The following is a 13,345-nucleotide window of genomic DNA, read 5'->3' as shown; positions in this document are numbered from 1 at the left end:
TAAATTCCAAATCATATCTTCTAGTTGATTACTCTGCAAACTCAATGGTACAATCTGGACTCTAACCCACCTAACATCCACGAAACCTGAAGCTACCAATAAACCACTTCACTCTACCACCACTATTCTCAGCATTTCGCTCTGTGCACCCACCAAATTACTCACCACACCAACGGACCCACAAAAATGGACCTCTTCCTCCTGGAAAAGACCCTTCTGGGTCTCTTCCTCGCGGTGATCGTCGCCATCGCCATTTCAAAACTCCGCAGCAAGAAATTCAAGCTCCCGCCGGGTCCCATACCCGTACCTGTTTTCGGAAACTGGCTCCAAGTCGGCGACGACCTCAACCACCGTAATCTCACAGACCTCGCCAAGAAATTCGGCGACTGCTTCCTCCTCCGCATGGGGCAGCGCAACCTCGTCGTCGTCTCCTCGCCGGAGCTCGCCAAGGAGGTGCTCCACACCCAGGCAGTCGAATTCGGGTCGAGGACCAGAAACGTCGTCGTTGATATCTTCAACGGTAAAGGCCAGGACATGGTGTTCTGCGTCTACGGCGTGCACTGGCGGAATATGCGGCGGATCATGACCGTCCCCTTCTTCACCAACAGGGTTGTCCAGCAGTACCGCTACGGATGGGAATCGGAGGCGGCTGCGGTCGTCGAGGATGTGAAAAAGCACCCTGAGGCGGCGACCAGTGGAATGGTGCTGCGGAGGCGGCTGCAGCTGATGATGTACAACAACGTATACAAAATCCTGTTCGATCGGCGATTCGAGAGCGAGGAGGATCCCCTGTTCGTTAAGCTCAAGGGATCGAACGGGGACAGGAGCCGATTGACGCAGAGCTTCGATTACAACTACGGCGATTTTATCCCGATATTAAGGCCGTTTTTGAGAGGGTATTTGAAGATCTGCAAGGAAGTGAAGGCGAAGAGGATTCAGCTGTTTAAGAACTATTTCATTGACGAGAGGAAGTAAGTTCATTCATTTTATTTATTAGTTGGCTTTTTATTCAAAATATTCTTCGGATTGATAATTCTTTACTTCTATCTCTGGGATTTACAATTGATCGTGATCTTTAGAATTGTCCAGAGTGAATTATTTGGTCTTTATGTTAGAAATCTTCATTGAATTGAAGTTTTTTCTTTTAGATCAACCTCTCCTTGAAATTGCAGTGTCTTCAATTTAACTAATTTTTTTTTATTTTATAAAATGACAAAAATAATTAACGATGTACAATCTTAATAACTATTTCTATCGCTATTAAATTTCATAAGCTAAATTGAATAGTTATTTCAATTTTAGTGACAATTTTAACTAAAAATTTAGATGAAATTTTATTATTTTTATTTTTATAAGAAAATGACGGAGTTGTATTTTTTATGGACGAGGATTTTCTTTCCTCACTTGTTTTCCTCTTCCCTCCCTTACCTGTTATAGTTTTTTTTTTCTCTTCGTTCTCTCTATTCTCTCAAGAAAGATGAAAAAAAAAAAAAAGAAATCTTGAACATTCAAACAGGATAAGATGGGAGAGATGGAAAAAAAAAAAGGAGAGAATTTTTGCCCATTTTATTTAAAAATAGGAATCTAATTATTAATTGTCACAATATGTTGTCTACAAATATATGTCTAAAAAGATGATTTCGCCTTGTGTTAGTGGCATGACAATTATTAAGGTTTATCGTTTGACATTTTAGGAGGTGTATTCAATCGAGGATTTGAGAGATTTTAATGAATTTATAAATTCATGAATTTTTATGGAGTTTAATTGATTTGTAGAGATTTCGGGGGTGTATTCAATTGAGATTTTGAGGGATTTTAATTCTTTTAATCAATCTAGGGGTTTTCAATTAGGATTTTAAGTGATTCTTTGAAATTCAATGTGTATCAATTAGGATTTTCAGATAGTTTATTAAAATCTTAAAAAATTCGGATGTATTCAATTAGAATTTTAAAGAAGTTTATACTATTCCAGGTGTATTCAATTAGAATTAGAATTTAAAGAATTTGGAAAAGTTGAGGAATTAGAGGGAGAATTGGAGAAATTTTAAAGTGTATTTTAAGCATCCACAAATCTTATCTCTCCCCATGAGATTTCGAGAGAATTGAATCAAAATTTTACTTGAAATCTCTACAAATCAATTAAACTCTATAAAAATCTATAGATTTATAAATCCATTAAAAATCTCTTAAATTCCCAATTGAATACACCCCCTTTATATAAAATTTTGATTTAATTCTCTCGAAATCTCATAGGGAGATATGAGATTTGTGGATGCTTAAAATACACTATGAAATCTCTCCAATTTCCTTTAATTCCTTAACTTTCACAAATTCTTTAAAATCAATTTCTAATTGAACATACCTAGAATGTTATAAATTTCTTTAAAATCCTAATTGAATACACTTGGATTTCTAAGGATTTTAATAAACTATCTTAAAATTCTAATTGAATACATGTTAAATTACAAAGAATCATTTAAAATCCTGATTGAATATCCCTAGATTCATTAAAAGAATTAAAATCCCTCAAAATCCCAATTATATAAGTCTTATACACCTATACACTTATACACTTATACACTAGTGTGTTTGCAATTTGAAGTTCGACGACTCAAATGAGAGTGTAAAAGAGAAATGCTAAGGAGACTCTCAAAAGTATGATTCTTTATAGACTATCTGCTAACTCATAAATTTGGCACAATTCTCATGCCAACATTATAAAATATTGTGTAAAAAATATGACACTACGGATAGTCTAACTCAACTTTTCTAATTTTGAATCAGGAAACTTTCAAGCACACATGCAACAACAAACGAAGGATTGAAGTGCGCCATTGACCACATCCTCAAGGCACAGCAGAAGGGAGAAATCAACGAGACTAACATTTACCACGTCGTTGACAACATCAATGCCGCTGGTGAGTAGACCCCACTCTCGTAATATCAAGAGAGTTTTAATGAAATATTCTTGGTATTATTCACTTTTAACGAAAATGATAATTTTACTTTAAAAAGTCATTTATGATACTATTCACTTACAGCATATTTTTGTCATTTTGATTAAAACTCAAAGTTTTCAAGTTTTTTTCATTAGTTTTCTTTAATATTAACTCTGAAAATTAAAACACTATTGATGACCGAAATGATAAATTTAATTATTTGAAAAATTTTGTAATGAGCTTTGTGCATATTCAATTAAGGTTGTTTAATTTTTGGTCGCTAATGTCACGTTTCGCTGTTGAGCAGCTATTGAAAGCACTTTGTTGTCTATCGAGTGGGGGATCGCCGAGCTAGTGAACCACCCCGACAGCCAGAAGAAGTTGAGGGAAGAACTCGATACTGTCCTCGGCCGTGGAGTACAAATCACAGAGCCCGACATTCAGAAACTTCCCTACCTGCAAGCCGTGATCAAGGAGACTCTCCGCCTTCGCATGACAATTCCACTCCTTCTTCCCCACATGAACCTTAAGGACGCCAAGCTCAGTGGGTTTGACATCCCGGCGGGGAGCAAGATTTTGGTGAATGCTTGGTGGTTGGCGAACAACCCTGCCATGTGGAAGAAGCCGGAGGAGTTTAGGCCCGAGAGGTTTTTGGAGGAGGAGTCGAAGGTGGAGGCTAACGGGAACGACTTCAGGTATCTCCCGTTTGGTGTTGGGAGGAGAAGCTGTCCCGGTATTATCCTGGCCCTGCCAATCCTATGCATTACAATTGGACGTTTAGTTCAGAACTTCGAGCTTCTACCTCCGCCGGGACAGTCCAAGCTCGACACCTCGGAGAAATGCGGGCAGTTCAGCTTGCACATCCTGAAGCATTCCACCATTGTGATGAAGCCGACGACATAGATTTATGAACTTTGAATTAATGTACAGTCTTGGTAAGCCAAGTGATAAGTTCACTTCAGATCAGTTTGTATTTCGCCGTTGCCGCTCTTCTCCGTCACTTAATAGTTCAACTTCGGTCAATCCTTCTCTATCTACAACTCCTTCACAACATTTGGCTACTCTCAGTTGATTAAGGGCTGGTTTGGTATTGTTGTGTTTTGAAAAAAATGCTGCTTTTGTTATTATGTGAGAATAAGCAGCTGTGAAATAAAGCAGTAGAGTATTTGGTAAACCTTTTTTATAAAAGAACTTTTGGAAAAGAAAAAAAAAGCAGTATGATAATGTTTGATAAATTTTTATACAAAACAACCATGATGATGTGAAATGATTAAAACCAAGCTTATCTATCATTTTTTTTTCCTTCCTTTCCTCTGCTGCTTATCTATCATATTTCTTTTTCTCCATTCCCAAAACCAAGATTAATTCTATCTTTTACATTTTTTTCCTTTTCTATTTTCTTTTACTTTTCTAGAACACTCCCTCTCTAGAATCATCTCCATTTTTTTCTCCATCCCGTCCAACTACCTCTCTGTCTCTCACTCTTCACTTTTTCTCTCATCACCAAATTCCATTATTTTCGCCACTTTCTCCCTCATCATCAAATTCCATTTTTTCTCATTCATTCTCAGAAAAAGCTTCTAGATTTGTCATATGGGTTTTCGAAGCTGATTTTGTACATCGACGATCTGGTGAAGGTGTTGAAGGACCAGAGGGACATCAACAACTTGGCGCAGTGTCTCCAGTGTAGGAGTTTGAAACCTTCTTGTTTCACATTGGTCAACAGTATTTTTTCACTAGTATTTATATAGGCTTATTCCTTTTTCTTAGTAATTAGAACTTGGACCATTTGGAAATGAATTGAAGGCTTGGGCCTTATGGTTGTGTGGATTAGGCTTGATGCTTATACTATAATATTAATATTAATTAATCAAGACAAGGGCACTTGGGGTCAAGGAATTAAAATTAATCTGATCAATTAGTTTTAATTTTGAATTAAGTTTTTAATTAAATTAATTAAAAACGTTTTGATTAATAGACACAACTCTTTGGAAAGAGTTGTATAGCTTCAGATACATCCAAAAGGTGTTTGAAGAGGTATGAAAGAGCCTATATAACTGGAGTCCTCAGTTCCATAAAAAATCATCTTTTTCTTTCCCCTTGTCTTCCGTACAAAATTTCTAGAAAGTAAACACAAGCAATTCGCTAGAGTTCTCCAGTGTGGGTTGTAGAATTAGGTAGTTGTATCCTAGTCGAGCAGACGTTGTAGAACCACAAGCACATGAGTGGGACGGAAATACTGTTCGAAGGACATAGCATTTGCGCTAGCCTCTACCTTCAATTCATTTAAGTTAGTATCATTTTAATTTTTTGTTACTATAACATAATTGCATTTTGTATTACAAGTATTTTTTAATAATAAAGTATAAGTATTTCTGTTATTTTATTTTTTCTAAATTGTTCTCCAACATCCAGCACTGCAAGGCCCTTCGATCCTCCTGCGATTCCGATTTCAATGAAGTCCAAAACTTGCTTCGAGGTTTGTTTCCTCACTTGGGTTTTGTTTGTTTCCCGAGAAAATTTCTGACCCAGAAAATTTTCAGTTAGTTGCTTATACTTTTTTTCCACTTTCAAGCAAGCTAATCTGGGATTGTATAGTTTAGAAACTTACCTTGTGCACACCCGTAGAGAGCTCCACCTCAAAATGTAGGGTTCTAACCCATTTTCTGGGAAAATGTTTTCTTAAAGAGGGAGGCGGGGGCCCGGGGGGGGGGGTCACTCGTAATTATTGAGTCGAGTTTATTCAAGCATTCATCCTAGAGATCATTGAGCATTAATATGTATAGCACACAAATCTGATGTGTTTAACACTTCCGTTCCTTTAAGAAATTGGTTCAAAATATGTTTAGCACACAAATCAAATCACTTCGCCTAGTAGCACCGCGCTTGTATTGCTCTCCCACAACCTAGGTGAAACCCTTACTTTAGGGCCTTGCCTCGTGATTTTCTTGGCAAGCATTTTGGGTGAAATGGGGTTCTAACAAGAAACCATGGAAATTTTAGATTTCACCATTGGTTACTTCAACAAGGTTACGGTTGTCTAGATCCGTCTACCGGTTGATTTTTTTTGTCTCGCATGTAAATCAATAGTTAGGGTCCTCAAGTATTAAAAATGCAACCAATAAATTAACATTTTGGCAAGAAATTTTTTTTAAACCAAACACCAGCTACTAATCAAAAGGAGTTCTAATAATATTTGGCAAAAAAATAAAATAAAATAAAATAAAATGCATTTAAAAACACGGTTAGATTTTTAACAAAAATCTGGACGCGCCTCAATAAAAAAGCTTCAAGAAAAGCACTGGTTGACAGAAGTGCTTTCCATAGAAGCTTTTTTTAAACAATGACTTGACTCAAGGGTTAAAAGCAGAAAATTCGACCTCGAAAACCAGGAAAAAAAAAAGGAAAAAAAGATAAAAAAAGATATGGGTTGTAATCAGCCCCTCAAATCAGAGAGGATCAGAGAGTGCGTACATGTAGACCCTTTGCATTTCAATTCAAAAATTATATTTAAGAGTTTCCTTGATATGCGACGAAGTCTAAGCTTCATTCCATTTTCATTTTTTTTTTTGACAAAAAATATCGACTGTATCAAAGAAATTTCAAACCTTGATTGGTTGAATGTAGGTCAAATTCCTTCATCAAATTGAAGGTTAGTCACTCTTGGTTCATCAATTTTGATAGTAAGTTTTGCAGTCAATTCCCAACAAGGTTAGTATATTAATCTATTCCCTGTGAGCCTCAAGGAATCAGTAAAATGTTTTTATTCAAAAGACGAAGTCACAAAGAGAAAACTATTTTCTCATTCATTAGCACTTTCTTGCCAAGTATAAAGTCCCCTGGATTTTCATATCGTATTACAAGTTACAACGCCAATTGGGAAGAAAAGGATGTAATTCGCCAAATCACATTGAAATGTTGGGATAATTTCAAGCACGACAGGATTACAGAACAAGTCGTAATTAAAAAATTAGGATCAGTCACTCACGATCACTATTCATCCAAGACAAATCAAACAGTATCTAACAAATTACAATTCATCTATATTCTATATTATTGTGGTAAGCAAAAGGAAGAATTAATGACGGAACATAATTGGTACATCATATATTTTAATAGGAGTAGTGAAAAAATTTATTTTTTAAGTTATCAACCTTTTAGCACACATCTTTTATGATTTGTATAATGACACATAATGTATTATTCCGTATACCGATTCCAATGAAAAATCTCCCTTCAGATAAACCGGTATTCGTGCTCCAAAAGTCATCATCCCTGCTCCGACAGTCTTTCCTACAATAATGCAAGCCAGAAGCCCCAGTCTGTAAATTCCAAGAAACCCAAAACCACACCAATAAACCAGTTCACTCTCCAACCCCCACTCTCAGCATTTCGCTCTGTGCACCCACCAAATTACTCACCACACCAACGCACCCCAAAAAATGGACCTCCTCCTCCTGGAAATGACCCTTCTGGGTCTCTTCGTTGCCATCGCCATTTCAAAACTCTGCGGCAAGAAATGCAAGTTCCCGCCGGGTCCCATACCCGTACCCGTTTTCGGAAACTAGCTCCAGGTCGGCAACGACCTCAACCACCGTAATCTCTCCGACCTCGCCAAGAAATTCGGCGACTGCTTCCTCCTCGGCATGGGGCAGCGCAACCTCGTCGTCGTCTCGTCGCCGGAGCTCGCCAAGGAGGTGCTCCACACCCAGGGAGTCGAATTCGGGTCGAGGAGCCGAACCGTCGTTGTTGATATCTTCACCGGTAAAGGCCAGGACATGGTGTTCAGCGTCTACGGCGAGCACTGGCGGAAAATGCGGCGGATCATGACCTTCCCCTTCTTCACCAACAAGGTCGTCCAGCTGTACCGCCACGGATTGGAATCGGAGGCGGCGGCGGTCGTCGAGGACGTGAAAAAGCAGCCTGAGGCGGCGACCAATGGGATGGTGCTGCGGAGGCGGCTGCAGCTGATGATGTACAACAACATATACAGAATCATGTTCGATCGGCGATTCGAGAGCGAGGAGGATCCCCTGTTCGTGAAGCTGAAGGGATCGAACGGGGAGAAGAGCGGATTGGCGCAGAGCTTCGATTACAACTACGGCGATTTTATCGAGATATTAAGGCCGTTTTTGAGAGGGTATTTGAAGATGTGCAAGGAAGTGAAGGAGAAGAGGATGCAGCTGTTCAAGGACTATTTCATTGACGAGAGGAAGTAAGCAATTTGAAGTGCAAGGACTAAAACGGAAGTGTGAAAATCGCTAGTCTGACTCAACTCTTCTAATTTTGGAGCAGGAAAATTTGGAGCACACAGGCTACAACAAATGAAGGGTTGAAGTGCGCCATTGACCACCTCCTCGACGCGCAGCACAAGGGAGAAATCAACGACGAAAATATTTACTACATCCTTGACAACATCAATGGCGCTGGTGAGATCATCCGTTTAAACAATTTGATTGTCCTTGTCCTTTTGTAACTTGCATTTTATGTACAAATTCAATTAAGTTCCAAGTTTAGGCCGCTAGCGTCACATTTCTTTGTTGAGCAGCTATTGACACCACTTTGTGGTCGATCGAGTGGGGAATTGTCGAGCTTGTGAACCACCCCGAAATCCAGAAGAAGTTGAGTGAAGAACTTGATGCAGTCCTCGGCCGCGGAGTTCAGATCACAGAGCCCGACGTTCAGAAACTTCCCTACCTGCAAGCCGTGATCAAGGAGACTCTCCGACTTCACATGCCAGCCCCACTCCTTGTTCCCCACATGAACCTCCTGGACGCCAAGCTTGGCGGGTTTGACATCCCGGCGGAAAGCAAGATTTTGGTGAATGCTGGGTGGTTGGCAAACAACCCTGCCTTGTGGAAGAAGCCAGAGGAGTTTAGGCCCGAGAGGTTTTTGGAGGAGGAGTCGAAGGTGGAGGCTAATGGGAACGACTTCAGGTATCTCCCGTTTGGTGTTGGGAGAAGAAGTTGTCCGGGAATTACCCTAGCCCTTTCAATTTTGGGCATTGCAATTGGACGTTTAGTCCAGAACTTGGAGCTTCTTCCTCCGCCGGGACAGTCCAAGGTCGACACCTCGGAGAAATGTGGGCAGTTCACCCTGCAGATCCTTAAGCATTCCACCATTGTGATGAAGCCGAGGGGGTAGGTTGATGCTTGGGGAGGATGATTTTGATTACATGGAATGATACGTGGGTTGTGAAAATGTAAATTTATGAATTTTTTTTTTTCTCTCTTCTTTGCTGATATAGATTTATGAACTCAGAATTAATGGATGAGAGTCTTTCTCACCGCAGTGTGAGTTTATTATCTCTCTTTCGTTTTCCGGCGGGCCGGGCACTGCGTGCTTTTCTTGTTTTCTTCTTCTTTTTGTTCCTTTTTTGTTATCTGAAATAAGCCCACCCCCTTTCCCTAAACCAATCTACACCTTTCTGGCCTCTATTATAAGTTAGAACCATCTGGATCCCAAATTCCGCATGTTCACTTTCCTATACCCTCCTCACCATTGGGCCTTATGTTTTCACTAAATCTCAATTTGATTCGCCTACCTTTTCTTGCGATTTTTCGCATTTTTATAGGAGCGTACTTAGAGTTTTAACTCGGGTGTCCACACCACAACCCTTGTTGACCTTTGTTGGTCTTTTCTGGTGCTTGCGCTTGTTGGCGATGTCACTCGCGGATATTTCTGCCTGCGTGGCGTTTGTTTTGGTGGTCCGTTGAGGATGGTGCGGCCTTCTTCTTCAACTTTGGTTTTCTGGATAGTGATGGAGGTTGGCTTCTATGCTTCGTTCTGAGGTGTGTCGGCTGTGGAGGTGGTTTCATATGAAAATATAATGTTGTTTGTGTATGTTGGGCTGCAATGTAGACTTGGGCTTGTCTGTTTTTTGTTTTGAGGTCCATGTTGTTCTTTGTAATTATTGTGGTTTTGGACCTCTTTGTGTATAATGTTTGTGTGTAATATTTTCTTATTGGTAATAACTTTACCTTTTTACATAAAAAGTTAAAAAAATCCCCCAGTCTGCATTTTGTCTTTCCCTAAATCGAATTTAGGGCCACAGATTCTCTTGAAGTTTTTAAAAGGATGTGATATACACATTTTTTTTTACTTTTCACATACCTCTTGTTAAATTTTTGTTCATTGATTTTTTTCAATTCATCTGATCCAACGGTCAAAAACTAAAAAAGTGTAAAAGAAGTAAAAAAAAATGTGGATATCACATCTCTATATATCAATACATTTTTAATTATTTTGTAATTAGAGATAAAATAATACTAAAAAGATTAAATTTGTAGATAAAATTTTAAAAATTAAATGACACAATAATTATTACTTAAACTTTAATATACGTACTCATCTTTATTAATGACATTATTTAGTTTATATTAAGCAATTAAAATGCATGAAATAAACATGTTGGAATAATGGTAGGCTAATCAATTTTCTTGTTCAAAGTTAGGCAAAATTAGGCTTATGTTCTTTTTCTTCCCTATATATATGTTTCATCTTGTAATTGTTTCTCCAAGCAAATATACAAAACCATCTTCAATACTTCTCTCTCATGGCTTAAACCCTAGAACCCACGAAACCCTAGAACCCACGAAACCCTAGCAGGTTCATATTTTATCATGGTATCATAGCAAGGTTTCGTGGGTTCTAGGGTTTAAACCATGAGAGAGAAGTATTGAAGATGGTTTTGTATATTTGCTTGGAGAAACAATTACAAGATAAAACATATATATAGGGAAGAAAAAGAACATAAGCCTAATTTTGCCTAACTTGCCTAATTTGCCTAACTTGACTAATCTAACTTGCCTAACTTTGAACAAGAAAATTGACTAGCCTACCATTATTCCAACATGTTTATTTCATGCATCTCATTACTTGGCAAGATGGGTGTGATTGACATTCACATTCCACCTTGAGGGGGAGTATTAAGCAATTAAAATACATGAAATAAACATGTTGGAATAATGGTAGGCTAATCAATTTTCTTGTTCAAAGTTAGGCAAGTTAGGTTAGTCAAGTTAGGCAAGTTAGGCTAGTTAGGCAAAATTAAGCTTATGTTCTTTTTCTTCCCTGTATATATGTTTCATCTTGTAATTGTTTCTCCAAGCAAATATACAAAACCATCTTCAATACTTCTCTCTCATGGCTTAAACCCTAGAACCCACGAAACCCTAGCAGGTTCATATTCTATCAGTTTACCTTCTATAACAACCTCATCATTTGTAATCAAGTTTATATAATTAACATGAAGCCTCACTCGTAATAATTAAGTTCATTCTAGTCAAGCATTTATTCTAAAAACTGCTGAGCGTTAATTGAGTTCATTCTATTCAAATATTTGATGGGTCGATAGATTAACATTTTGGTATGAAATATAATAAAATCAAAAGCACTTTCCACGATGTTTGACAAGAAAATTAAAATTAATTTGTAAACACGTCCAAGTCAAAATTACCGAGGCCTCTAACAAAAGAGCTTCAAAAAAAGCACTTGTTGACAGAAGTGCTTTCCATAGAAGCACTTTTAAACAAGAACCCGGTTCAGGGGCTAAAAAGCAGAAAAAATTCGATCTCGAAAACAAGAAAAAAAAAAGGAGGAAATGAGATAGAAAAGGTAATTTGGGTCGTAACCAGGCCCTCAAATCAGAGAAATTCAGAGAGGGCAGACATGCGGACCCTTTGCAATTCAATTTCCGTGCACATAACCATGCTTTCTTCATTCTTTTGTATCCAAAGCATCGGCTTATTGTGCACGGATCCGTAAATGATCTGTAAATTCTAATTAACACCCAATAAATCGAAACAAAATCACAATTTCAAGTGTTATATGCGTTGAAACCAAAGGATTCAAATGATAAAAATCAAAATCAAAGGATGCTAATGATGAAAATTAAAATCCAGAGGATTCGGATGCGAAAAATAAAAAAGAATGGGTCGGAATAAGAAAATATGGAAGAACGTTTTCGGAACTGCGTCCTGCTGCTGTGGAGTGTTGTTTCTCTTGCTCTGGTATATATAGGGTTGGAGAGGGATCTGATCTGTTAGGGTTTATGCGACGTTGAAGGTGTGTCAAATTACGAAAGGGCCACTCTTGTTTCTGTGAATTAACGAGACTACCCTTGGGTTTGGTTAAGTGCACGGCCCCTCCGGAGGGTATGGGTGCATTCATATGGGGCCCACGGTCAGCGGTGTAGGAACAATTTTGTTGGGCTTAGTAAGTAGTTGGGCCTTTTAGACTATTTCTCTTCACTTGTAAGTGAGAGGTCTTATGTTCGATTCTCGTTAAAGGTAAATTTGAACCATATTATTGTTAGCTCATTATGAGGCTAAGCCCACCCCCTCCCCCTTAGCTTCAAAAAAGAAAAATTGTTGATAATAAGCATAAACAAAAAATTGTTTTAAATTGTCACTTAGTACTACAGGTTAGTAGTATTTTTTTCTTCACTTGTAAGTGAGAGGTTTTAGGTTTGATTCTCATCAAAAGCGATTTTGAATCACATTATTACTAGCCTATCGTGAGGCCAAACCCACATCCTCCTCCTTAGTGTAGATAATATCATTTGTTAAAAAAAAAAACATTGTTTTAAAATTTTAATTAAAACTGTAGATGACATTTTACCTTAGTGACGGAACCACAGATGACATTAAAACTGCAGATGAGTTATGATACATACCATCATTTCAGTTAGCTTGATATGCATTGTTGACACATTCCCCAAGGGTTATCTGACATTGATGCATGTAATGATATATTCTAGGTCTCTAGGTTCAATTTGCATGAAACTCAGGTGAAATTCTACTCTGGACATAGACAGACAAGTTCGATATCTTAGGTGTTTTCTGTCTCGTACTAGCCTCCCAAATGAACTGAGCGTATAATTTTTCAACTAGACTCCGTGTAGCTGCGTATAGATATGAAAATACAGATTGTTTGGGTTCAAGAAGCTATTACCTATATGTACTTGAACTTTTTCTTCCTCAAATTGTTTTTACTTTGTCGGTATTGCACAGTAGGATTAAGTTGTGCGTTGTGTCCATTTCTTAGATCATGTTATGAAGAGCTTACATGGAAACATTGTGCTAAAACTGTGATTTTAGCTTCTCTGATCAGAGGAACATTCGTATTCGAAGCACCAAACTTCATAAAAATGATCGTGATTTTATGTTTTCCAGTAGGGCAAGGTACGCCTTCTGAGTAAGCTAAAATTTCTCAACATGTAGACATACACTCAAGAGTTGTGTCTTCTTGTGATTGCAGACAGACACCACCCAGTAGGAAGGAATTATGATTTCGGCGGTGTAACCAGGCAACCAGATTGGTCTTGCTTTGTGAATGAAGATGAAAGGGATGATCTGAGCTCGCTGCGGTTATTAGCGGCATTCTTTTATTTCCATTGATTTCTT

General features: G+C 38.2%; 2 protein-coding genes and 1 non-coding gene across 3 annotated transcripts; 2 read left to right on the top strand and 1 right to left on the bottom strand.

Moving 5' to 3' along the window:
- On the top strand, positions 1 to 3,972 carry LOC103945999 (trans-cinnamate 4-monooxygenase-like). The gene is made up of 3 exons (XM_048569484.1): positions 1 to 971; positions 2,785 to 2,918; positions 3,247 to 3,972. Exons 1-3 carry the CDS (start codon positions 187 to 189, stop codon positions 3,840 to 3,842), a joined length of 1,515 nt encoding a protein of 504 aa, XP_048425441.1. The 5' UTR covers positions 1 to 186; the 3' UTR covers positions 3,843 to 3,972.
- Positions 3,973 to 7,241: 3,269 nt separating this feature from the next.
- LOC103949098 (trans-cinnamate 4-monooxygenase-like) lies at positions 7,242 to 9,398 on the top strand. The gene is made up of 3 exons (XM_048569036.1): positions 7,242 to 8,154; positions 8,235 to 8,368; positions 8,488 to 9,398. The coding sequence occupies exons 1-3, from the start codon at positions 7,586 to 7,588 to the stop codon at positions 9,081 to 9,083; spliced, it is 1,299 nt and encodes a 432-aa protein (XP_048424993.1). The 5' UTR covers positions 7,242 to 7,585; the 3' UTR covers positions 9,084 to 9,398.
- A 2,158-nt stretch (positions 9,399 to 11,556) lies between these two features.
- Positions 11,557 to 11,663, bottom strand: LOC125470505. The gene has a single exon (XR_007252787.1). It is a non-coding gene; the product is annotated as a small nucleolar RNA snoR100 (small nucleolar RNA).
- Positions 11,664 to 13,345: the final 1,682 nt, after the last annotated feature.

Source organism: the organism of the source record quoted next, unplaced genomic scaffold (genome assembly GCF_019419815.1).
Source record: "Pyrus x bretschneideri cultivar Hongxiangsu unplaced genomic scaffold, Pyrus_bretschneideri_v1 Contig5, whole genome shotgun sequence".
Taxonomy (NCBI): domain Eukaryota; kingdom Viridiplantae; phylum Streptophyta; class Magnoliopsida; order Rosales; family Rosaceae; genus Pyrus; species Pyrus x bretschneideri.
Note: the sequence above shows the minus strand (reverse complement) of the source record. Positions and strands in the feature narration are given on the sequence as shown.